At 47.9% G+C, this 23,311-nt stretch overlaps 1 protein-coding gene and 2 long non-coding RNA genes across 6 annotated transcripts; all 3 read left to right on the top strand.

Annotated features, from left to right (window-relative positions):
• The first annotated feature begins 237 nt into the window (after nt 1–237).
• Nucleotides 238–3,536, top strand: LOC311435405. 3 transcript variants are annotated; one of them, XR_014692108.1, is made up of 4 exons: nt 238–271; nt 1,894–1,934; nt 2,205–2,258; nt 2,359–3,536. It is a non-coding gene; the product is annotated as an uncharacterized lncRNA (long non-coding RNA). The 3 variants fall into 3 exon arrangements; XR_014692109.1 differs by lacking the exon at nt 238–271 and adding an exon at nt 989–1,067; XR_014692110.1 differs by lacking the exon at nt 238–271 and having other exon boundaries at nt 1,741–1,934.
• A 2,312-nt stretch (nt 3,537–5,848) lies between these two features.
• LOC311435404 lies at nt 5,849–12,551 on the top strand. 2 transcript variants are annotated; one of them, XR_014692106.1, is made up of 8 exons: nt 5,849–5,978; nt 6,173–6,211; nt 6,889–7,034; nt 8,500–8,601; nt 9,286–9,385; nt 10,143–10,216; nt 10,647–10,792; nt 11,862–12,551. It is a non-coding gene; the product is annotated as an uncharacterized lncRNA (long non-coding RNA). The 2 variants fall into 2 exon arrangements; XR_014692107.1 differs by lacking the exons at nt 5,849–5,978; nt 6,173–6,211 and having other exon boundaries at nt 6,768–7,034.
• Nucleotides 12,552–13,840: 1,289 nt separating this feature from the next.
• On the top strand, nt 13,841–22,229 carry LOC311436746 (uncharacterized protein; the record flags this gene model as incomplete). The annotated part of the gene is made up of 8 exons (XM_084519210.1): nt 13,841–13,849; nt 17,057–17,148; nt 18,760–18,800; nt 19,071–19,124; nt 20,994–21,106; nt 21,228–21,277; nt 21,663–21,756; nt 21,866–22,229. The coding sequence occupies 6 exons, from the start codon at nt 13,841–13,843 to the stop codon at nt 21,255–21,257; spliced, it is 339 nt and encodes a 112-aa protein (XP_084375336.1). The 3' UTR covers nt 21,258–21,277; nt 21,663–21,756; nt 21,866–22,229.
• Nucleotides 22,230–23,311: the final 1,082 nt, after the last annotated feature.

Below are 23,311 nucleotides of genomic sequence, written 5' to 3'. Positions count from 1 at the left end.
GCTGAGGCATAAATACGGTAAATTTTGCTTCTAGAAACACCCCAGTTCTTTTGTCTGCACTCTGCATGCTGTAAACTAGGGATAGGCACAAAAAAAAACAAATAAATAAATAAATAAAAGAACACAGCTGCTGCTGCTCCTGCTCTCTTTCTTGTGGTTTGCCCCCTCCTCTTTCCCAGGTGATTGGGTTTGGGTGCTGGGCGGGGCCAAATGGTATAGGAGCCCCAGGCATGCCATCAGAGAGCTCCTTCTGCCCGGGCTGCTCTTTGGGGTCAGTGCTTTGTTGATGCTTCTGTTAGCTACATGCAGGGTTCTTTTGGTGGGTCAGGGTCTGGTACGATCTTTTAGAGGAAACCGATCTAGTAGTATGTGCATTTATTGCTTGAAGCTCTTTGGAGGTGATTAATTGTTATAGCACATTTATGGATAGGATGTCAATGTTATTTTGTGCGTTTGCTTTGTTGTTCTAGGTCCCTCGTGATTTTTGCAGGGTTACAGGGCAGATGCCACCAGATCTACCCCTTTTGTTGTTTTTGTTTTGTTTGATTTTTTTTTTTCTTGATTTTTCTTTTTCTTTTTTGGAAGGGGGTTTGGGATTTGAGCATCTCAATTTTGCGGGTTTGGGATTTGAGCGTCTTAATTTATTGGGTTAGGGGTTTTAGGCATAGGACTTCAGGGGTTTAGTGTGGTAAATAGTTTGGGTTAGGTCCGTAGGGGTTTCGAGGATGTTTAGGGATAGGGCTTGAGGCTTTTTTGTGTAAGGGCGGGAAGGGCTAGGGTTACAGTGAGCGCTGTTAAATGTAGTTCTCGAAAACTCGGCCTCTGATTGGCCGTGCTGGCTGTCCAGGGAATTCTGGTAGGTGTAGTTTTCCGGCACCAGGCTTCCGGTAGGCCGTGTTGACTGCCCGGAGCATGGCGGGAGATGTAGTTCTGGGACTCCGAACTTCCGGGAGGCCATGTTGGGTGCCCGGAGCATGCCGGGCAATGTAGTTCTGGGCCTCCGGACCTCCGGGAGGCCATGTTGAGCGCCCAGAGCATGCCTGGAAATGAAGTTCTCGGGAACCAGGGTTGGGCTTAGGGACTAGGGCTGGGGCTAGGGTTAGAGTTTAGGGTGAGGGTTGGGGTTAGGGTTAGGGCTAGTGAATGCTGGTTCTCTGTGTTTGCAGATGACGGTGAGCGTGTTTAAACTAATTCCAGTTGAAGAAGTTTCAGTTACTTGCTTGGTGCCGTTATCAGTTCAACATTAAAAGCTGCAGCAAAAGCAAAAGGGGATTTTTGCTTCTAGAAACACCACAGGTCTCTTGTCTGCTCTCTGAATGTTTTTGAGATAAAACAGATTTTAAAAAACAAAGGAAAGGAAAGGAAAGGAAAACAAAACAAAACAAAACACAGCTGCTCCTTTTGCTCTCTTCCTACTTTCATGTGCTTTGCCCCTCCCCTTTCCCAGGTGATTGGGTTTGGGTGCTGGGCGGGGCTAAATGCTCTATGAGCCCCAGGCATGCCATCAGAGAGCTCCTTCTGCCTGGGCTGCTCTTTTGGGGACAGTGCTTTGTTTTTCCTTCTGTCCGTTGCAGGGTTGTTTAGGCAGGCTGGAGTCTATGGATTTCTGGATTTTAAGTGCTTGGAATTCACTTAGGAGAGGGATGTTTAGTAGGGGCTGCTGGCTCAGTTTGGGGCGCGGTTGTCACTGCAGTTATTTTCCTACAGCCAATAGAGTAAAATTCCAGTTTGCCTTTTAGAGGTGCTATAAGTGGGTAAAGAGAACAGATGGAAGCGTGTGCCACGTGGGGTAGGCAAGCGGCTGAGGTACAGGAGGGGATGAGAGCATGTGATTTTTTTTCTGGGGATGAAATGGACTCAATTTTGTTGGTGTATAATCTGTTCTGCTCCTAGATTTTTCTTTCAATGTGAAGAAAAGTTTGAGCTAATTCCAGGTAAGAAAGTTCCAGTTACTTGCTGGGTCGTATTGTCCTTTTAATATTCAAAGCTACAGCAAAAGCGTGGGGATTGTTGCTTCTAGAAACACCCCAGTTTTCTTGTCTGCACTCTGCATGCCGTTGAGCTAAAGCAGACTAAAAAATAAATAAATACAGGAAACACACACACAAAAACCAACAATAACAAAAACAACAACACCAAAAAAACCACACCATTGGGTGATGTGTTGTGAACGCAACGATCATTTAATCCCTTTGTTTTCCCAGGTGGTGTGGATGATACTGGTTGCACTGTTGGAGCTTGGATTTGGAGAGGAACAGGTGAGCATAGTTGTATGTTGCATCAGCAGTAGTCAGCGTTGTGGAGAAGGTGGGCATCATGACCGGCATGCTAGTGAATGCTGGTACTCTGTTTTTGCAGCTGATGATGAGCCTGGCAATTGACTAAGATGACGACCAGTGCCTGTGTATTTCTTGAGGCGGAGGGAATTTACCATGCAGCAACCTGAGAGCTAAGTTGGGGGGCACCTGGTATCTGCATATCTGGGGTGGCTAATGGGAGCTGGGAGCCAGAGCAGCGTGGAGCCAGCTGGCTGAAAATACTTGGTGCCGCTGCGAGGGTGGTTCAGGCTGGGTCACGTTCAGGCTGCTTGTGGCTGGGTCACCAGGCTAATAGAAGCAGCGGGATTATTTTGTAGCGTGAGTGCGTGCGCCAGGCAGGACAGTTTCCTTCTGTTCGTCTGTCCTGTAGTGTTGCTTCTGCAATGTCTGTTCTGTGCTTCTCGGGTCTTGATATCCTTCTAGCTTTTTACACTGGACAGACCAGACAGGCGACTTGGTAGCGGTGCTGAAGGGCCTCAGTGCTTGTTTTGTCATCGTGGCTCTGATCCGAGCACTTCTTGTCTTGCAGTCGCTGCTTGAAGTGCAGTTCTGTTTCAGGTCTCGTGCATCATATTCGGTTTGAGATCGCATCTGTTTCCATCCTCGCTCTTGTGGAAGTCATCTGGGCCGCATCAGGAGCTCTTGCTTGGGAATTGATTTCCTAAGCGTCGTCTTATGTGATTAAGGAGGTATTGGGGAGGCAAGGACAGTCCCCAGACAAGGACTGTATATCTCGAAACAAGACACCGGAACTCACGATAAGGAAGCGGCAGACGGACAGAGAAACAAATGTAAGGACTATAAATCTCAAAACTGGACGTTGGAATTCATTATAAAGACACAACAAAGGGAAGAATTAGCAACAGCCAGCTCTTGCGATTAAGAAACATGCCAACTCAGCGGATTCCTGACCAAAGGTGAAAAGTACAATGTGAGGAAGACTCGGGGTCTTCCTCCCAAAGACCCCTGCCCACGTCCCAAAGGCCCCTGCCCACAGTTCTTGGGAGGCTCTACTCAGGCGCAAGGTGCCAAAAGGCTAATTAGCATGAGAAGCGAGGGAAGGCGGGGGTAGGCAATGAATATGTATAGGCGCCGGTAGAATATTGATAGATTGATTGTATAAATTCAAGACTGCTTTCTGCTTTGGGTATGCACGATAGGTGGAGAGATCCCCCCGTGCATCCAGCGCTGCAATAAAGAATATACCGCTTAAAGGAATTTCGGCTTCGATCTTTGAATCATATGGGGTTTTCAGTCCCCATCCTTCTGGTCTCTTGTCTTGAAGGAAGGCTTTTTAGGCCTCCATCACCCCAGTTCTGGCAGTGTCTTCCAGTCGCGTGTCGTGACATTTGAGTCTCTCCTTGGGTCTGGTGCAGAGCACCTGTTGTGACTTGCTGTTGCCATAGGGCTTCCCTCCGGGGGTCACTTTTTCTTGCGCCTTGTGTTGTGTGTTTTGTTTGTAGTGTTTGTGGCGTGGCTGTGTGTGTATGTGTTTGGTCTGGAGCTGTCCTGCCTGGCAGTTAGTGATGACAGCTAACGTGGCAGTGCATGGGTGTGCTAATACATTGTCCGGACTGTGTTGGCGAAGACATCTGGTCTGCCTCTGCGCACGTACTGAAGGGCAGCAGGCACAGTCATCTCTGTGGTGTTTGTCAGATGTGCGTGTGGGGGGGAAGAGTTGAGCTGCTTGTGAGCAGCTGCTCGCATAGTGCTTGAACGGTGTGCTTGAGGAGGAGGTCTGTGGAATCTTGAAAGCTTACAGATAAGGGGTTTTTGAAACTTTTATTTTTATTTCTCTCCTGTCCCCAGTAGAGTGTAAACCTTTGGAGGAACCTGTCACAGGAAAGAGCTCCTTCCGGAACTGTTCAGCGCTCCGTAGGCAGCTCGGTGACTGGCTTGGTCTACTTCTGAGGTGTGCTGAGGTATGGGGGCTGCTGTTTCGAAATGATAATATTGTAAACGGGGTCCCTTTGTGTTGTTGAGGGATGGGTGCTAATGCTGGCAGCTGAATGATTATCTTGTGACCGTTTTCATTTGTTAAAGCTGAAACACAGTGTACAACGCGGGACTTGACCGGAGCTGCTTTTGGCAAGGTGAGCGATGAACAGATGTAGCAGGTACTTTAGGGGTGCAGTTGTCACTGCAGTTACTTAACTGCACAAAGTACAGTAAAAATCCTGTTGATATTTCAGGGGTGTTGTAGCTGGCCTTAGAGAGCAGATGGAAGCATCTGCCTCGAGGGCAGGTGAGGGAGCAGAGGTTAGGGAGCAGATGAGAGTAACTGTCCCAGCTGTGCTGTGGCTTTGGATGCTGCTTCAGCCTATGCTTTTCTTTTTGTTTCACAGGTGTGTCGCACAGGCTCAGAGGGGCCAAGCTGCACTCTGAAGAGCAGCACGGGAAGGGCGGGCTGTTTGTGAGCTGGATTGGAGCAGAACTGCCAAGTAGCACGAGGTGACTGCGAAGGGTCTTGCTTTGCAGGTGCCATGGCAGGCTCTCCACAGAAGCGGTTGAGGATTTGAGAAGAGGTTGCAGATCATCGAGGAGCGACACGTGCAGGGACGGCTTGAAAACGGTATGGCTGCTTTCTCTTCTGTTTATCAGGTGTCCCAGGCGACGTGGGCTGTGATGTTAGCCTTTAGGATCGGAACAAAGCAGGTGCTGATGGCGGTCTTCTTCGGTAGGCAAAGAGGTGCCCGAAGCCCCCTCCTGTGCAGCCTGAGCACGCCTCGCTGAGGATGAAGCTTGCTTTCCAGCAGTTCTGGAAACTGTGTTGAGGCTGAAATGCTGCGTCTGTGTTCGGGTTGGGGTTGCACCTTGGTGAGTGTAGGGATGGGTTTTAAGTGGGTGCAGCGGAGGGCCCGGCCCCAGTGTCCTGTAGTGTGTTTTGACCCATCAGCATAGCCTTTTGGTTCTCAGATAGCCTGCTGAAGTAAGTGATTTTTGCTGCGAGTGGAACAGAATTGATTTTGTTGGCGTATAATCTGTTCTGCTCCTAGATTGTTCTTTCTGCGTAAATAAAAGTTTGAGCTAATTCGAGCTGAAAAAGCTTCAGTTACTTGCTTGGTTGTGTTGTCCTTTCAATATTCAAAGCTGCAGCGAAAGCATGGGGATTGTTGCTTCTAGAAACACCCCAGTTCTCCTGTCTGCCCTCTGCATGCTGTTGAGCTAAGTCTTATAAATAAGTAAATAAACCACAGCTGCTGCTCCTCCTCTTTCTACTTTCATGTGCTTTGCCCCTCCCCTTTCCCAGGTGATTGGGTTTGGGTGCTGGGTGGGACCAAAAGGTATATGAGCCCCAAGTATGCCGTCAGAGAGCTCCTTCTGCCTGGGCTGCTCTTTGGGGGTAAGTGCTTTGTTTTTCCTTCAGTCAGTTGCCGGGTTCTCTAGGCAGGCTGGAGTCTATGGATTTCTGGAATTCTAAGGGCTTGGAATTCACTTCATAGAGGGATATGTAGCAGAGGTTGCTGGCTCACTTTTTTTTTGGGATGGTGGGATACGCTCCTGTGTTTGATCTGTATTTTAATCTCTAGATGAATCAACCCACTTGTGTAACTCTCCAGAGGACTAAAACCAGCTTGATGACATGCTACAAGAGGCTTGACCGTGTTGGTGCAGTATTACCAAGAGACTGAGCAGGGTCACCTTTTTCATCTGCAAAGGGTATGTCTGTCATTACCCCTGCCGGGGCTGCTATGCATTCACGGCCTTGTGGCATTTGTGGACTTCAGTTTGTTTGTTTGTTTGTTTGTTTGTTTTATTTGTCTGGCTCCGGTCTCTGTGTTTGAGTCCTCTGCATGTGCCGCACTGTTTGCGTATCCATTGTGGATGTGACCTTCTCTCTTTGTTTCTTGTAGCTCAGGGCGTAGGCACGGAAGCTTGAACGAAGCATGAGGGTGAGTGGACAGCAGTGGGGGCCCCGAGTTGCTCGGTGGACTGTGTGAGTCTGCTTCAGCTGTCGGGCCGGCTTTGCAAGTGCCTTGCGACAGCAGAGTACGTCTCCTGCCACGTTTCTGACACGTGCCAGACGTCAGCGGTTCCAGGGTTCCAGTTCCTGAAATGCTGGAGATGCTCGGAGCACGAGAGGAGCTGGGGCGGCTTCGGGGGGCTGGGGGAGAGGGGACAGGGGAGAGGGGGGCGGCTGCGGCGGCGGGGGGGGGCAGAGAGGGCAGCAGGAGGAGGTGCCGTTGCGTGCGCGTGGCCGACGCCCCTCTGGATTGGCTGGACTGCTCCGTCCCGAGGCATGCTGGGAGCTGTAGTTCTGCGCTGCCGGGCGGCCACGTGGGCTCCGGGCTGCGCGGCCGGGCCGGGGCCGGGCCGGGGCCGGGCCGTGCGCGCCGGGAGGCGCAGGTTGCCGCTGGCGGCGAGCGCGGTTGCCGGCGGTGAGGCGAGCGAGAGCCTCCGGGGGTGCCTCCTCGGAGCGTCGGGCCGGGAGGGGCGGGGGGTGTTGAGGCCGGGCGCGGGTCCTCGCTGCGCTTGATCGTTGGGCTGCGCCGCGCCGCGCCTCGGAGGCTTTCCTCTCCCTGCGTCCTGACAGCCGGCTCTCTCCTTGTGCTGCGGTTCACCGGGGCAGAAGCAGCTCCCCGCCGCTAGGACCCCTGCGGGGTTTGTTGCCGAGCGAAGGTGGGGCACCGGGTAAAGCGAGGAAAGCCGCAGCTGGCGTGCTGCGGTCGCAGGGTTCTCAGGAGAGAGAGCAGCCCGTCCGTCCCGACTGCCCAGGTAAGTCGCAGCGACCTCGGGGTGGAATCAAGGCGTGCTCGTAAGCTTCCTGCAGCCCCGGCTCCAAGGCTTCATTGAATTTGCGGAAGCGCGAGCTGCTCGGCGCTGGGAAGCGCAAAGGGAAGGAAGGCACGTAGTGCCTGCCGAGTCGTAGTAGCCTCTTAGACCTAGAATGAACTGGCCTGTCAGGCTCTGTCTGTTGCTCAGTCTTTGGTACGAGAGGCTAAACTTTGTCCCGCCTCAGCTTTCGGAGTTGTCCTAGGAATAGACCGGTGCTTGCGGGGCTTTCCAGGACGCTGGTTGCGGTCAGTGAGGACAGACGTGAGAGGCAATTTCTGTCTGTCTGTCTGTCTGTCTCTTGGTTATGTCCCAAGAGTTTTGCTTGAACTGTGTGCAATAAAGGAGGCCTTGGGCCTGTACTGAGCAGCGAGAGAGAGCAAAACTCTGCGTAAGCACTGGCCGTGGCAATGTTGCTTGGGAGTTGAGCGGCTGGGGGTCTTTCCAGAGGTGGGGGGTCTTCCCAGCGGAACTCGGTACGCAGGCAGAAACGTGACCTTCGAGGTCTTTGTTTGTCTTGCGCTGCAGCTGTGGTATTTGCCCCATAACTGTATGGAGTTGCTGAATTCTAGAGGGGATGATGATAGAGACGTCCCTGGTTCAGCCTTTTTTTGCCGCAGTCCTTGCAGAAGTTGTGGAAAAATGAGTAGTATCCTTCTCTTTAAGTTCACCTTTTAAAGAGTTCTTCCTGCAGACTCCTGTCTCCGTGGTTTAGGTACGTGATTTGTGTGAAACAGAGCCAGGCTTTCCTGTTAACGAGTGCCCTGATTGAAATTCCCTGTTGTTGGAGAACAAGAACCATCAGTGGTGCTTGGCAGTTTAAAACCTCTTGGCTTACGCAAAGGCTAACTTGCCAAAGCGAATGGGAAGTAGCCTAAAGTTCAGTAAATGCGCTGAATAGAAAAGGCCGTCTTCTTGACGGGAAAAGAGCTTTGCAGAACGTGAGCTTTGTTTCCCGTAGGGCTCCCTGCTTGCCCACCTGTTCAGCGATTACTGCAGGCTTTGACTGGTCCCCTCAGGCCCAATATCGCACACGTGCTGTGCTGCAGACGGTGCCTTAGCTTCCTTGCCGTCTCGTGCTGCGTTACTTGTACCTGCGGAAAACTTACTTCAGTGTCACAGAAACCCCGTGGGAAGCGTTCCCGACTCACGCCGGTAGGACCATCCCGTCGCGGCTGGTAAAATCCAGGAGCAGGACGATGCTTGGAAGAACGTCACCTATGGAGGAGAAGACAACAGTCTCCTTCCTGTTAGGCAACAGGTTTCCAAGACTGGTTTCCCCACCCCCCTGTGCGTTTTGAAGGAGGCAGTCCCTAAGCTGATGCAATCCAACTATCCAACTGCATCTAAGATGCTGGTTGTTACTTCCATAAGCTATAAAGGAACTTAATGTGTTCTGTGTTTTTAGGTCGAGGCTCGTGTGCGTGAGTTTGGCTTGTCGCGATGGCCGGTGTAGATGATCGCTCACGTGCCCCAAAGCTCCTTGTGCTGATGCTGGATCTGCCCCACGGTAAAGGACCGCATGCTGTGTGTTCAGCTTTTCTTCCTTACCGTGTCGTCCGTATGTATGTATGTATTTACTTCTCTGAAGGAAAGGGTGGATTTTTCGTGGGTCCCTCTGTGCGCGTCTCGAACCAGGCTGCAGTAAATACGCGTAAGCGAGTAGGCTGCTGCAGCGCGTCCTGGACAGTATCAGGGTGCTACTCTGCTAGCAGTGGAGAGCTGGGTGAAGGTGCCCAGGGTAAGGGCTTGTTCTGCCTCAAGTTGAACAGAAAGTTTCAGGAGTTGAGCATCCCAGGGGATGTTTGTAGGACTGCTGTTAGACGATAAAGGTTCGGATGGCTGTCGACGAAGGGGATTTTGTTGGTTCTTTTTCGATAGCTGTTCCTGCCAAAGATCGCGTCGGTCACAAAAGGTAGTAGTAACCTTGCGGTTTCTATGTTCTGTAGCGTTTGTACTAAAATACACTGGCAGATGAATAAATGAGCAGGTACAAATACACGTGACTCTGTAGCTGAGACTAAATAACGTGCAGTTTCTTCTGTGTTTTATCTTTCAAAGCACGTTGTTGCTGAGCGCCTGAGCTTTTTGCTTGCATTACCGAGGAAAGGAATGGCAGTGCTTCTTCCCCCCTCATCTCTCTTTTTTTTTTTTTTTTTTTTCCCCCCCCTCTCCTCTTCTTCCTCGATGACAGGGTACTCGAAATGTTTTCCTCGGATGTCCACGTGAAAAACGAAATAAATAAATAAATGCTGATGGTGAAGACACTGACAGAATTGGGTGACATTTTCAAGGTAGAGGAGGGGCGAAGAATGTGGAAATTCCTGGTACATTAGTGGTGCTCTGTTAACAAAACTGACGTATACGCCACTTGCTGTTCCTAGTTTTTTGGTTTGGTTTTCCTTTCAGTAGTCTCCCCGAAGGCTTTTGCGGACACACGGTGTATCTTTTCTGTTCTTTTCAGTATTCTGAAAAGTATTCAGTATTTCTTTTTCAGTATTCGTTTGTCAGGAAAGACGACCGTGCAATCCGAGGGCTGTGGACAACCATCTACCAGGTGGTTGTTGCAGCCTCCATCGGTCATGTTATTTGTGCTTTTAGCTCGCCCTCTCCTATATCTTGAGTTGAATTTCTTTTTTTTTTTTTTTTTGGCAACGCTATGTTTGCAGTGATAGCATTGCTGCCGAGGTATTTTTGACTAAAAATGATCTTAACTGTAGTAGTGAATTCACAGAGTGTGGCTTTGTGTAACGACTCCCGCGATCACAACTTTTTTTTTTTTTTTTTTTTCCTTTGTCACAGATAGGAGGAAAGCTCTTTCCGGAGAGATGGAAAGAAAGTTGTTTCAGAATACGTTCAGAATGTCTGAAGTTGTTTTGGAATTTTTTTTTGTTTTGTTTTGTTTTTTAGTAGTTAACGGTAGTACAGCCCACAGAGCAATTTCTTTGTGCGTGAGAACTCGCGGGTTAACTGAAAGTTACTTGTTTTATTATAAAACTAGGATTTGAAGCCACGGGCATTCAGAAATGCATATGATATGTCTTGTCACAGTCTTCTAGATCAGCTAACCGGAATGAGAACCAATCTTCTGAAAACACACAGGGATATCGTGGGGCAGGATGAAGGTAAATGGACACAATTATTTATTAATATTCTGGTACAGCTATTTAATTCACCTAAGTAGTGTTTCTGTCCTCGGTGTGGGAGAGGAAGTAGACTTTGCATCGTTTCTTGGGTCAGTCGTCCTTCCCTAGATTCCGAAGGAAAAGAATGAAATTTCTGCCTTCTGTCACAAAACATGTTGTGCGTGCTTGGAATTTGAAAATTCAGTTTCATGGGTGAGCTTTCCTGTGCAACAGGATGCAGTAGATGTTCTTATAGTGATGGTGAAAGGAAAGAGGGGCTTTATTTGCCTTTTGCTTTTCCTTTGTTTTGTAGAGGGAGGAAATAGTGATTTCTAGATCTTAAATGCTAACACTGGAAATGGAAGCATGCGAGGCTTGTATTTCCTTAGTCTTAAGGTAGACTAAATTTAGATACCTTGTTCTGCTGCAGACTGCCTTCACGGCGTTCCTGTTGCTCAAAGGGGAAATCATCAGGAGTAGTTGAAAATGATGCCTTCACCCCTTCGGGAGATTGATCCAGATCAACCAAAAAGGCTTCTTCATACACTTGGCAGTCTGTTCAAACAGGATGAGAAGGTAGGAGAAGTCTTGCTATCTGCTGTATCATTATTTGAAAAGTAACTGAATTGTAACACGGAGGCAAATACTCTGGTAGTGAATTGACAAAGCAATTGTTTTTTACTTATATTAAAAAAAAAAAAAAAAAGTCTTTTCAGGGTACGATGATAGATGAAGCAGATAAATTTGTTGCTGGGCCTCAGAATAAGATCAAGCGTCCTGGAGAGCCCAATACTCCAGCATCACTAAAGAGAGAAGGCGTAGCACGTCGCCGCTATTGCGACGGCCACAGTCACTGTTGTGACAAACCATGTTGGTGGGAAAGGGCCACCCTGTGCTGCTGGATCTCCGTCACCATATCTGAACCTCAAAGGCATGCCAACAAATAAAGGTGTGTTGGAGTTGTTGTAGTACAGGAACTTGTGTGGTCATAAATGGACATAGTGTGCAGGAAAAAAAAAAAAAAGGTCTCCGTGCTTTCCGTGTTAATTCAAAAGGACACGTAAGTTTTAGAGTTAATTGGGACTGAATTTCTTTGGTCGGCTTAGACAAACAGGCTGTTGCTATAGGTAACGAAGTCCTGAATGAGCAATAATTTGGAACTGTTTCTAAAAAGTGCTGAAACCTTTCACCACGATGGTTTGGCGGTAGCAAGGATTTCATTTCAGCTTTTAATTCTCATTTGTGTATTCTATAGTGGGGAAGGGAGAAGTGGGGAAGGAAAGTGTGTAAAAAAAAAAAAAAAATTTTTAAATTTCTCACAAATAGTAATTTACCCACCTGTTGCAGCAGAGTCGAAAGAAAAATTTGCTGGAACTGGGGGAAGGAGGGGAAACTTTAGTTTGCTTTAGTCACTGAAATGGGAATACAGCAAATAACTTCACGACAGTCATATGAGACGGTAGCAGCCCAAAAGGAGGTATTCCTGTGGTTGCGTCAAAGGGTGAATAAAACTACTGAAGTGATCTGACAGTGCTGAGTAACTCTCTCCACAGTACTTTCAACAAGAAGGGATGCAGAATAACGTCCTTCTGTGTTTTTTGATCCTGCAGTTATATGCACTACTAAGCTCCTTCTTAATTTTCAGACACTGGTATCAGTACTGTCCAAGATGGTAATGGAGAGAAGAAAGCAGAAAACTGTCAGTTGCTGGAAGAGCAAATTGATGGCTTGTCTGTGCAAATGGCTTCTTCGGTTCCAGCTGTTAAGGGAGAGGATGAAATGTCACCTGGTGACTTAGACTCTCTACATGATGAGTTCAATTGCTTAAATGATGCAAAGATGGCTTGGATCGTAAACCTGGTACCAATGCACTTGTTCGAGGGCCTCTAAATTACAGCGTGGCTGGAGATGACCAAAAACGAGTGATGGAGTCTACTTCTGAATCTGTGCCAAATTGATTTAAAATAACACCTACAATGTTGGAGGGAAGCGATGCTGGTATTAAAATCAGAGTGGTGAAAGAGGTTAGCAAACGTGGAAGAAGTAAGTTCTTTATTAGTGTATTAAAAATAGGCTAGGGGTACAGCAGACTTTTTCTTGAAATGAGGATCTATTTTGAAAATAAAACCTCAGATTTGGAATGATTTTTGATTACTCGTGTACAAGTAGTGGAAGAACAAGAAAGTAAGTACATGTATTCACAGTCCAACTTTATATCCTCACCGTCCTTACTGCAGCACTCTTAAGCAGGCTTAGTCACAGCACCATTCGTGTTTTCATAGTTGGTTCAGAGAAGAAAACACAGAAACCAATGAAAAAATACTGTTGTTTCACATCTAAGGTGTCCGGTTCATTCTTTTGCGCTACTTTTTTTTTTTTTTGTTAAACTTTATACGAGACAATCGTGCTCATGCTCCACATAGATCGGTCATCTTGTAAAGAGTAGTTATCTTAAACCTCTGCTTTCAAAAATGACAGCTCTAGGTTGAAACATGGCTCGGTATCCCTTTGTTTCTATTAACTGCTGATCATGGCAGCGTGTTCGTGGAGATACAAGGCTTCTCTGCTGATTAAACCTAGTCTGCATTTTCCAAGGGCAGGTGTTTCTAGATACTGCTCTTTTAAGAGAACAAAATTCAGCGTTACATTTGAATATCAGCTAATCGATATCACTTCAAATTATTGGTATGCTGGCTTTTTTTTCTTACGTGCATTACTGTATGCAGAAATGGGAAACTCTAGGCTTTGTTGTTTTTCCTTTGGCTGTTGAGATTTACTGAAAATGCATTTACAAGATCTGTTTCTAATATCTGTTTGGATCTCTTCTTTAAGATCGTGAAAAAAATCTTCTCTCTTCTTGAGGAGGTACGTACAAGGACGGATGGAAACTCAGAAGTATTTCATTGAATTTGCTATAGGGGAAGGAGCAAGGTTTGTATAGATACGAATGATTCGGAGTTAAACGCTAACGTTGTTCATGATAGCAAATCTCAGTCTTTTCCAAAACAAGTGTTTTGTTTTGACATACTTAAATTATTACAGTTTCAGCGGTCAAACTGCCGTTGTATTTTCTGAAGTAAATGGTCGTTACCTAGAGCTGAAGTGTGAAATAGAAAGATACGGGTGGTTATGGAAGAAAGACCCAGAATTTGCGTGGGTTGGGGAAAGATGGCTGTATCAAATTAAATTTGCCATTCTGATGTCAGAAATGAGGGAAGCTCTTCCATGCTGGAAACAGAGAGCCTCCGCTAATACTGTTTGTCGTGGCCAAATAATACTGAGTTATTTAACTGCTGTTTTTGGAAGAAGAAATGAAATTACTTCCCTAGGTTTAAAAATCGTGTCTTAATACAGCACTTAGAGAGAACGCTAGAGGAGCTAGAGTTCAACAGCCTACCCAACAGAGTTAATCAGGTGAACGGTAGATAATAGTGTACCAGCCAGAGGAATACGGACCGGGAATGAGTTTGCTGTGCCGCAGAAGAGTGGAAGAGGACGTAGCTGTTGCCCTCGCCATCCTGGCGGTCAAGTGATCTTACTGTCAGAGTCCGAGAAGAAGCAGCAGAGCTTTAACTTTACGAACCTCTATCGGCAGAAGCTGGGCTGTAACCTTAGGGACGTGCTATGAAAGGTGTGGCTTTTTTCCTGTGGAGGGTGCTCTTTGCTCAACAGGCTGAAAAAAATAACCATTGCTGCCCCTCCTGCAGGTGGTGAGAATTTACTCACTTGAATACTGTCATTAGCCGTTTTACGTGCAATAGGCAGTGGATCGCACTAAAATGGGGCACTGTCAAATGCACACAGTGTCTGCATTGTGGAGAGATCCCATCTGTTGTGTCCCCCCCCCCCCCCCCCCCCCCCCAATAAAAAACCAACCAACCAAACAAAACTCCCAGAAACACCTGCACTGGTAATATTGCATGTTGCCAGCACAGAGACGAGGGCCTTGTTCCCGAGAACTGCTAGCCATGCCTTTAAACTTGAGATTCAGCGTAGATCGAGAGTAAAGAAACTGCTGTTGTGTTAATGAAAGCTAAAGACAGCCCTGTGACTGTTACCACTTGGTGGTTACTAAACAATCTACCTCAGACTCTCTTCTGTTTTTATCTGCGGACATTATGAAAGCGCACCTGAGGCTTCCCAGGTCCCTGACTTCAGTTCTCTTTCATCCCGTGAGGAGGACGGAGATTCTTCAGGTGGCCTTGCCTTGGCACACGCTGTGCTTTGGAAGCACTAAAAAGAAATGCTTTTAAAAGTGTGCATTTATTTTAATGTTCATACAAAAGAGATTGGTTTTGAACAGTGTTGTTACCGGATCACTAATTTGATATTTTAACTGTATGCATTTTTTTGAACATAGGGGTGTGTGTGTGTGTGTGTGTGTGTATATGTGTGTGTGTGTATATATATATATATATATAAAAAAAAAAAATAAACCGTTTTATTAATTCTCGTTAAGTGCTGATCTGAGGAGTCTGTAATGGGCAGCGCTGAATTCCTCCAATTGTCTGTCACCAACAGACCGCTAATATTTTTTGTGAAACCAGTCTGCATATCCTGAAACCCCACTTCTGGTAATAGCTGCGGAATGTGTTTGTTACTTACCTCCCGGTAGCACGTACCCTGGAGCACCTGCCTCATCAGTCAGCTCAGCCTGTACAGGGTGTACATTTTTGCTCCAAGGCTAAAGTGTTAAAGACACCAAGTTCCAGCTTACCAAATCCTTGGTTACCCGAGTTAATATCCTCCCTTCCGTTCCTCTTACTCTTTTGTTCAAAGGTAATGTTGTGAATCACAGAAAATGCAACGAAGACTGGAGCACCTGCACGTAATTAATATTTTCCTTTTAAACGGTAATATGCCAGTAGTAAGTGGCTCTTCAGATAATTTTATTTTCGGTTGTTCTCATTTAAAAACAGTCTCCTGCTCCTTTAACAGCTTTCTTTTAAAAGACAGGTTGAAGTTGTGCTGGCGTTAAGAAGCTCTTCACAAGGTACTGGGGCTGTCCTGAGGATTCCACTTGACCAGCCAGCAGAAGAGGCAGGGAAACATACTTACATTGATGGCCTGAACTTCTCTTCCTATTACTCTTTTTAGTACTAGCCAGCGTGTGTGAGACATCTTTTCCTTCTCCTGTGAAGCAGTGGGCTGGTCTTTCTGGAAGAGGTTGTTTGACCATTGGAATTACACCAGTGAGATTCAAGAAGGAAATAAAATCCAAAAGCAGCAGCGTATCTTTATTACTACGTTAAGTGAGAAAGTGACACTTGGAACGAACTCGTTATAAACAATTCTGAACTCTTTTCTTAGCGGGAACGTACTTATCTGTACCGTTGAACGTACTTGAAAAAAAAAACAAACGAACCACAGGAGTACCTTGGAATACATAGGGCGATTCATCCCTTCAGGATCATTACACGGCAGCTGTATGTCACCACAATACACCTCTTTTGCTTAATGGTGGACTTCTCAGAGGGAATTTACTTGGGTCAGGTATACTGTGTGTATGTGGTTTTATGCACGTAGAACTGCCTGTACTACACTATCTTTTAAATAGGTGGTGGTAAGAGGAGACAGCTTTCTTCTAGTAGATTCTTCCTTAAGTTTCTTTAGTGATTCCGGGGGCGCTCACTTGACCGTGATGTGCCTGACCTGGTTAGCATCTAAACCTCCTCCTCTGATGTGGTACAGCTGTCTGCTAAATTAGTTACAGAAAGATGGTGACTTTAACTCAGCCAGTTCTCTCTTACCTCGCTATTGTTTTATCTGGATAATTTGAATTTGGATTAGAGCAGCGGAGGGAAAAGATGCCTTACACTGAAACGGACGCGAGTCTGTGAGAAGAAAGCCAGGCGTCCTTGGAGACTGTGCCAATGAAAAGGGGAAGAAAAATGAGTGGAATAAATCTGAGTGCACGTAGTCCTGCATCCCGAAGGGAGCACAGAAGGAAGGTTGCTTGCTTAGAAGAGCAGTGGATGCTTCGTGCCCGCCTTAAAGAGAATATTAACAGAGAGAATTCTTTGTAAGACAAGCTGCCCCGCGGGGTGTGGGTAGCAAATACGTTGGAAAAAATACAGCCACAAGCTCCGAATGGCACAGTAGGCGAGCTGTGATCCGCCCGACAAGGCCTCCCGCGGGCGCCCTCTGCCGCCACCTGCTGGTTTTAATCGGGTATTGCAGGCGGCCGGGGGGCGCGCATGCGCGGTGGGGCCCCGGGGGCGCCCTCTGCCGCCACCTGCTGGTGGAGAACTAGTACTGCAGGCGGCCGAGGGGGGCGCATGCGCGGTGAGGCCCGGGGGCGCCCTCTGCCGCCTCCTGCTGGTGGAAAACGAGTACTGCAGGCGGCCGAGGGGGGCGCATGCGCGGTGGGGCCCGGGGGCGCCCTCTGCCGCCTCCTGCTGGTGGGAAACGAGTACTGCAGGCGGCCGCGGGGCCGTGCATGCGCGTTGCTTATTACGTCGTTGTTTTTTTTGCTGTGTAATTTCCTACGCTCCTAGATTTTTCTTCATATGTAAATCACACAGAATCACAGATCTTCTAGGTTGGAAGAGACCTCAAGATCATTGAGTCCAACCTCTGACCTAACACTAACGTTTGAGCTAATTCCCGTGGAAAATATTTCATTTACTTTCTTGGTTGTATTGTCCTTTCTATGTTCAAAGCTGAGGCATAAATACGGTAAATTTTGCTTCTAGAAACACCCCAGTTCTTTTGTCTGCACTCTGCATGCTGTAAACTAGGGATAGGCACAAAAAAAAACAAATAAATAAATAAATAAAAGAACACAGCTGCTGCTGCTCCTGCTCTCTTTCTTGTGGTTTGCCCCCTCCTCTTTCCCAGGTGATTGGGTTTGGGTGCTGGGCGGGGCCAAATGGTATAGGAGCCCCAGGCACGGCATCAGAGAGCTCCTTCTGCCCGGGCTGCTCTTTGGGGTCAGTGCTTTGTTGATGCTTCTGTTAGCTACATGCAGGGTTCTTTTGGTGGGTCAGGGTCTGGTACGATCTTTTAGAGGAAACCGATCTAGTAGTATGTGCATTTATTGCTTGAAGCTCTTTGGAGGTGATTAATTGTTATAGCACATTTATGGATAGGATGTCAATGTTATTTTGTGCGTTTGCTTTGTTGTTCTAGGTCCCTCGTGATTTTTGCAGGGTTACAGGGCAGATGCCACCAGATCTACCCCTTTTGTTGTTTTTGTTTTGTTTGATTTTTTTTTTCTTGATTTTTCTTTTTCTTTTTTGGAAGGGGGTTTGGGATTTGAGCATCTCAATTTTGCGGGTTTGGGATTTGAGCGTCTTAATTTATTGGGTTAGGGGTTTTAGGCATAGGACTTCAGGGGTTTAGTGTGGTAAATAGTTTGGGTTAGGTCCGTAGGGGTTTCGAGGATGTTTAGGGATAGGGCTTGAGGCTTTTTTGTGTAAGGGCGGGAAGGGCTAGGGTTACAGTGAGCGCTGTTAAATGTAGTTCTCGAAAACTCGGCCTCTGATTGGCCGTGCTGGCTGTCCAGGGAATTCTGGTAGGTGTAGTTTTCCGGCACCAGGCTTCCGGTAGGCCGTGTTGACTGCCCGGAGCATGCCGGGAGATGTAGTTCTGGGACTCCGAACTTCCGGGAGGCCATGTTGGGTGCCCCGAGCATGCCGGGCAATGTAGTTCTGGGCCTCCGGACCTCCGGGAGGCCATGTTGAGCGCCCAGAGCATGCCTGGAAATGAAGTTCTCGGGAACCAGGGTTGGGCTTAGGGACTAGAGCTGGGGCTAGGGTTAGAGTTTAGGGTGAGGGTTGGGGTTAGGGTTAGGGCTAGTGAATGCTGGTTCTCTGTGTTTGCAGATGACGGTGAGCGTGTTTAAACTAATTCCAGTTGAAGAAGTTTCAGTTACTTGCTTGGTGCCGTTATCAGTTCAACATTAAAAGCTGCAGCAAAAGCAAAAGGGGATTTTTGCTTCTAGAAACACCACAGGTCTCTTGTCTGCTCTCTGAATGTTTTTGAGATAAAACAGATTTTAAAAAACAAAGGAAAGGAAAGGAAAACAAAACAAAACACAGCTGCTCCTTTTGCTCTCTTCCTACTTTCATGTGCTTTGCCCCTCCCCTTTCCCAGGTGATTGGGTTTGGGTGCTGGGCGGGGCTAAATGCTATATGAGCCCCAGGCATGCCATCAGAGAGCTCCTTCTGCCTGGGCTGCTCTTTTGGGGACAGTGCTTTGTTTTTCCTTCTGTCCGTTGCAGGGTTGTTTAGGCAGGCTGGAGTCTATGGATTTCTGGATTTTAAGTGCTTGGAATTCACTTAGGAGAGGGATGTTTAGTAGGGGCTGCTGGCTCAGTTTGGGGCGCGGTTGTCACTGCAGTTATTTTCCTACAGCCAATAGAGTAAAATTCCAGTTTGCCTTTTAGAGGTGCTATAAGTGGGTAAAGAGAACAGATGGAAGCGTGTGCCACGTGGGGTAGGCAAGTGGCTGAGGTACAGGAGGGGATGAGAGCATGTGATTTTTTTTCTGGGGATGAAATGGACTCAATTTTGTTGGTGTATAATCTGTTCTGCTCCTAGATTTTTCTTTCAATGTGAAGAAAAGTTTGAGCTAATTCCAGGTAAGAAAGTTCCAGTTACTTGCTGGGTCGTATTGTCCTTTTAATATTCAAAGCTACAGCAAAAGCGTGGGGATTGTTGCTTCTAGAAACACCCCAGTTTTCTTGTCTGCACTCTGCATGCCGTTGAGCTAAAGCAGACTAAAAAATAAATAAATACAGGAAACACACACACAAAAACCAACAATAACAAAAACAACAACACCAAAAAAACCACACCATTGGGTGATGTGTTGTGAACGCAACGATCATTTAATCCCTTTGTTTTCCCAGGTGGTGTGGATGATACTGGTTGCACTGTTGGAGCTTGGATTTGGAGAGGAACAGGTGAGCATAGTTGTATGTTGCATCAGCAGTAGTCAGCGTTGTGGAGAAGGTGGGCATCATGACCGGCATGCTAGTGAATGCTGGTACTCTGTTTTTGCAGCTGATGATGAGCCTGGCAATTGACTAAGATGACGACCAGTGCCTGTGTATTTCTTGAGGCGGAGGGAATTTACCATGCAGCAACCTGAGAGCTAAGTTGGGGGGCACCTGGTATCTGCATATCTGGGGTGGCTAATGGGAGCTGGGAGCCAGAGCAGCGTGGAGCCAGCTGGCTGAAAATACTTGGTGCCGCTGCGAGGGTGGTTCAGGCTGGGTCACGTTCAGGCTGCTTGTGGCTGGGTCACCAGGCTAATAGAAGCAGCGGGATTATTTTGTAGCGTGAGTGCGTGCGCCAGGCAGGACAGTTTCCTTCTGTTCGTCTGTCCTGTAGTGTTGCTTCTGCAATGTCTGTTCTGTGCTTCTCGGGTCTTGATATCCTTCTAGCTTTTTACACTGGACAGACCAGACAGGCGACTTGGTAGCGGTGCTGAAGGGCCTCAGTGCTTGTTTTGTCATCGTGGCTCTGATCCGAGCACTTCTTGTCTTGCAGTCGCTGCTTGAAGTGCAGTTCTGTTTCAGGTCTCGTGCATCATATTCGGTTTGAGATCGCATCTGTTTCCATCCTCGCTCTTGTGGAAGTCATCTGGGCCGCATCAGGAGCTCTTGCTTGGGAATTGATTTCCTAAGCGTCGTCTTATGTGATTAAGGAGGTATTGGGGAGGCAAGGACAGTCCCCAGACAAGGACTGTATATCTCGAAACAAGACACCGGAACTCACGATAAGGAAGCGGCAGACGGACAGAGAAACAAATGTAAGGACTATAAATCTCAAAACTGGACGTTGGAATTCATTATAAAGACACAACAAAGGGAAGAATTAGCAACAGCCAGCTCTTGCGATTAAGAAACATGCCAACTCAGCGGATTCCTGACCAAAGGTGAAAAGTACAATGTGAGGAAGACTCGGGGTCTTCCTCCCAAAGACCCCTGCCCACGTCCCAAAGGCCCCTGCCCACAGTTCTTGGGAGGCTCTACTCAGGCGCAAGGTGCCAAAAGGCTAATTAGCATGAGAAGCGAGGGAAGGCGGGGGTAGGCAATGAATATGTATAGGCGCCGGTAGAATATTGATAGATTGATTGTATAAATTCAAGACTGCTTTCTGCTTTGGGTATGCACGATAGGTGGAGAGATCCCCCCGTGCATCCAGCGCTGCAATAAAGAATATACCGCTTAAAGGAATTTCGGCTTCGATCTTTGAATCATATGGGGTTTTCAGTCCCCATCCTTCTGGTCTCTTGTCTTGAAGGAAGGCTTTTTAGGCCTCCATCACCCCAGTTCTGGCAGTGTCTTCCAGTCGCGTGTCGTGACATTTGAGTCTCTCCTTGGGTCTGGTGCAGAGCACCTGTTGTGACTTGCTGTTGCCATAGGGCTTCCCTCCGGGGGTCACTTTTTCTTGCGCCTTGTGTTGTGTGTTTTGTTTGTAGTGTTTGTGGCGTGGCTGTGTGTGTATGTGTTTGGTCTGGAGCTGTCCTGCCTGGCAGTTAGTGATGACAGCTAACGTGGCAGTGCATGGGTGTGCTAATACATTGTCCGGACTGTGTTGGCGAAGACATCTGGTCTGCCTCTGCGCACGTACTGAAGGGCAGCAGGCACAGTCATCTCTGTGGTGTTTGTCAGATGTGCGTGTGGGGGGGAAGAGTTGAGCTGCTTGTGAGCAGCTGCTCGCATAGTGCTTGAACGGTGTGCTTGAGGAGGAGGTCTGTGGAATCTTGAAAGCTTACAGATAAGGGGTTTTTGAAACTTTTATTTTTATTTCTCTCCTGTCCCCAGTAGAGTGTAAACCTTTGGAGGAACCTGTCACAGGAAAGAGCTCCTTCCGGAACTGTTCAGCGCTCCGTAGGCAGCTCGGTGACTGGCTTGGTCTACTTCTGAGGTGTGCTGAGGTATGGGGGCTGCTGTTTCGAAATGATAATATTGTAAACGGGGTCCCTTTGTGTTGTTGAGGGATGGGTGCTAATGCTGGCAGCTGAATGATTATCTTGTGACCGTTTTCATTTGTTAAAGCTGAAACACAGTGTACAACGCGGGACTTGACCGGAGCTGCTTTTGGCAAGGTGAGCGATGAACAGATGTAGCAGGTACTTTAGGGGTGCAGTTGTCACTGCAGTTACTTAACTGCACAAAGTACAGTAAAAATCCTGTTGATATTTCAGGGGTGTTGTAGCTGGCCTAAGAGAGCAGATGGAAGCATCTGCCTCGAGGGCAGGTGAGGGAGCAGAGGTTAGGGAGCAGATGAGAGTAACTGTCCCAGCTGTGCTGTGGCTTTGGATGCTGCTTCAGCCTATGCTTTTCTTTTTGTTTCACAGGTGTGTCGCACAGGCTCAGAGGGGCCAAGCTGCACTCTGAAGAGCAGCACGGGAAGGGCGGGCTGTTTGTGAGCTGGATTGGAGCAGAACTGCCAAGTAGCACGAGGTGACTGCGAAGGGTCTTGCTTTGCAGGTGCCATGGCAGGCTCTCCACAGAAGCGGTTGAGGATTTGAGAAGAGGTTGCAGATCATCGAGGAGCGACACGTGCAGGGACGGCTTGAAAACGGTATGGCTGCTTTCTCTTCTGTTTATCAGGTGTCCCAGGCGACGTGGGCTGTGATGTTAGCCTTTAGGATCGGAACAAAGCAGGTGCTGATGGCGGTCTTCTTCGGTAGGCAAAGAGGTGCCCGAAGCCCCCTCCTGTGCAGCCTGAGCACGCCTCGCTGAGGATGAAGCTTGCTTTCCAGCAGTTCTGGAAACTGTGTTGAGGCTGAAATGCTGCGTCTGTGTTCGGGTTGGGGTTGCACCTTGGTGAGTGTAGGGATGGGTTTTAAGTGGGTGCAGCGGAGGGCCCGGCCCCAGTGTCCTGTAGTGTGTTTTGACCCATCAGCATAGCCTTTTGGTTCTCAGATAGCCTGCTGAAGTAAGTGATTTTTGCTGCGAGTGGAACGGAATTGATTTTGTTGGCGTATAATCTGTTCTGCTCCTAGATTGTTCTTTCTGCGTAAATAAAAGTTTGAGCTAATTCGAGCTGAAAAAGCTTCAGTTACTTGCTTGGTTGTGTTGTCCTTTCAATATTCAAAGCTGCAGCGAAAGCATGGGGATTGTTGCTTCTAGAAACACCCCAGTTCTCCTGTCTGCCCTCTGCATGCTGTTGAGCTAAGTCTTATAAATAAGTAAATAAACCACAGCTGCTGCTCCTCCTCTTTCTACTTTCATGTGCTTTGCCCCTCCCCTTTCCCAGGTGATTGGGTTTGGGTGCTGGGTGGGACCAAAAGGTATATGAGCCCCAAGTATGCCGTCAGAGAGCTCCTTCTGCCTGGGCTGCTCTTTGGGGGTAAGTGCTTTGTTTTTCCTTCAGTCAGTTGCCGGGTTCTCTAGGCAGGCTGGAGTCTATGGATTTCTGGAATTCTAAGGGCTTGGAATTCACTTCATAGAGGGATATGTAGCAGAGGTTGCTGGCTCACTTTTTTTTTGGGATGGTGGGATACGCTCCTGTGTTTGATCTGTATTTTAATCTCTAGATGAATCAACCCACTTGTGTAACTCTCCAGAGGACTAAAACCAGCTTGATGACATGCTACAAGAGGCTTGACCGTGTTGGTGCAGTATTACCAAGAGACTGAGCAGGGTCACCTTTTTCATCTGCAAAGGGTATGTCTGTCATTACCCCTGCCGGGGCTGCTATGCATTCACGGCCTTGTGGCATTTGTGGACTTCAGTTTGTTTGTTTGTTTGTTTGTTTTATTTGTCTGGCTCCGGTCTCTGTGTTTGAGTCCTCTGCATGTGCCGCACTGTTTGCGTATCCATTGTGGATGTGACCTTCTCTCTTTGTTTCTTGTAGCTCAGGGCGTAGGCACGGAAGCTTGAACGAAGCATGAGGGTGAGTGGACAGCAGTGGGGGCCCCGAGTTGCTCGGTGGACTGTGTGAGTCTGCTTCAGCTGTCGGGCCGGCTTTGCAAGTGCCTTGCGACAGCAGAGTACGTCTCCTGCCACGTTTCTGACACGTGCCAGACGTCAGCGGTTCCAGGGTTCCAGTTCCTGAAATGCTGGAGATGCTCGGAGCACGAGAGGAGCTGGGGCGGCTTCGGGGGGCTGGGGGAGAGGGGACAGGGGAGAGG

Source organism: Aythya ferina (assembly GCF_964211825.1).
Source record: "Aythya ferina genome assembly, chromosome: 4".
NCBI classification, from domain to species: Eukaryota; Metazoa; Chordata; class Aves; order Anseriformes; family Anatidae; genus Aythya; species Aythya ferina.
Note: the sequence above shows the minus strand (reverse complement) of the source record. Positions and strands in the feature narration are given on the sequence as shown.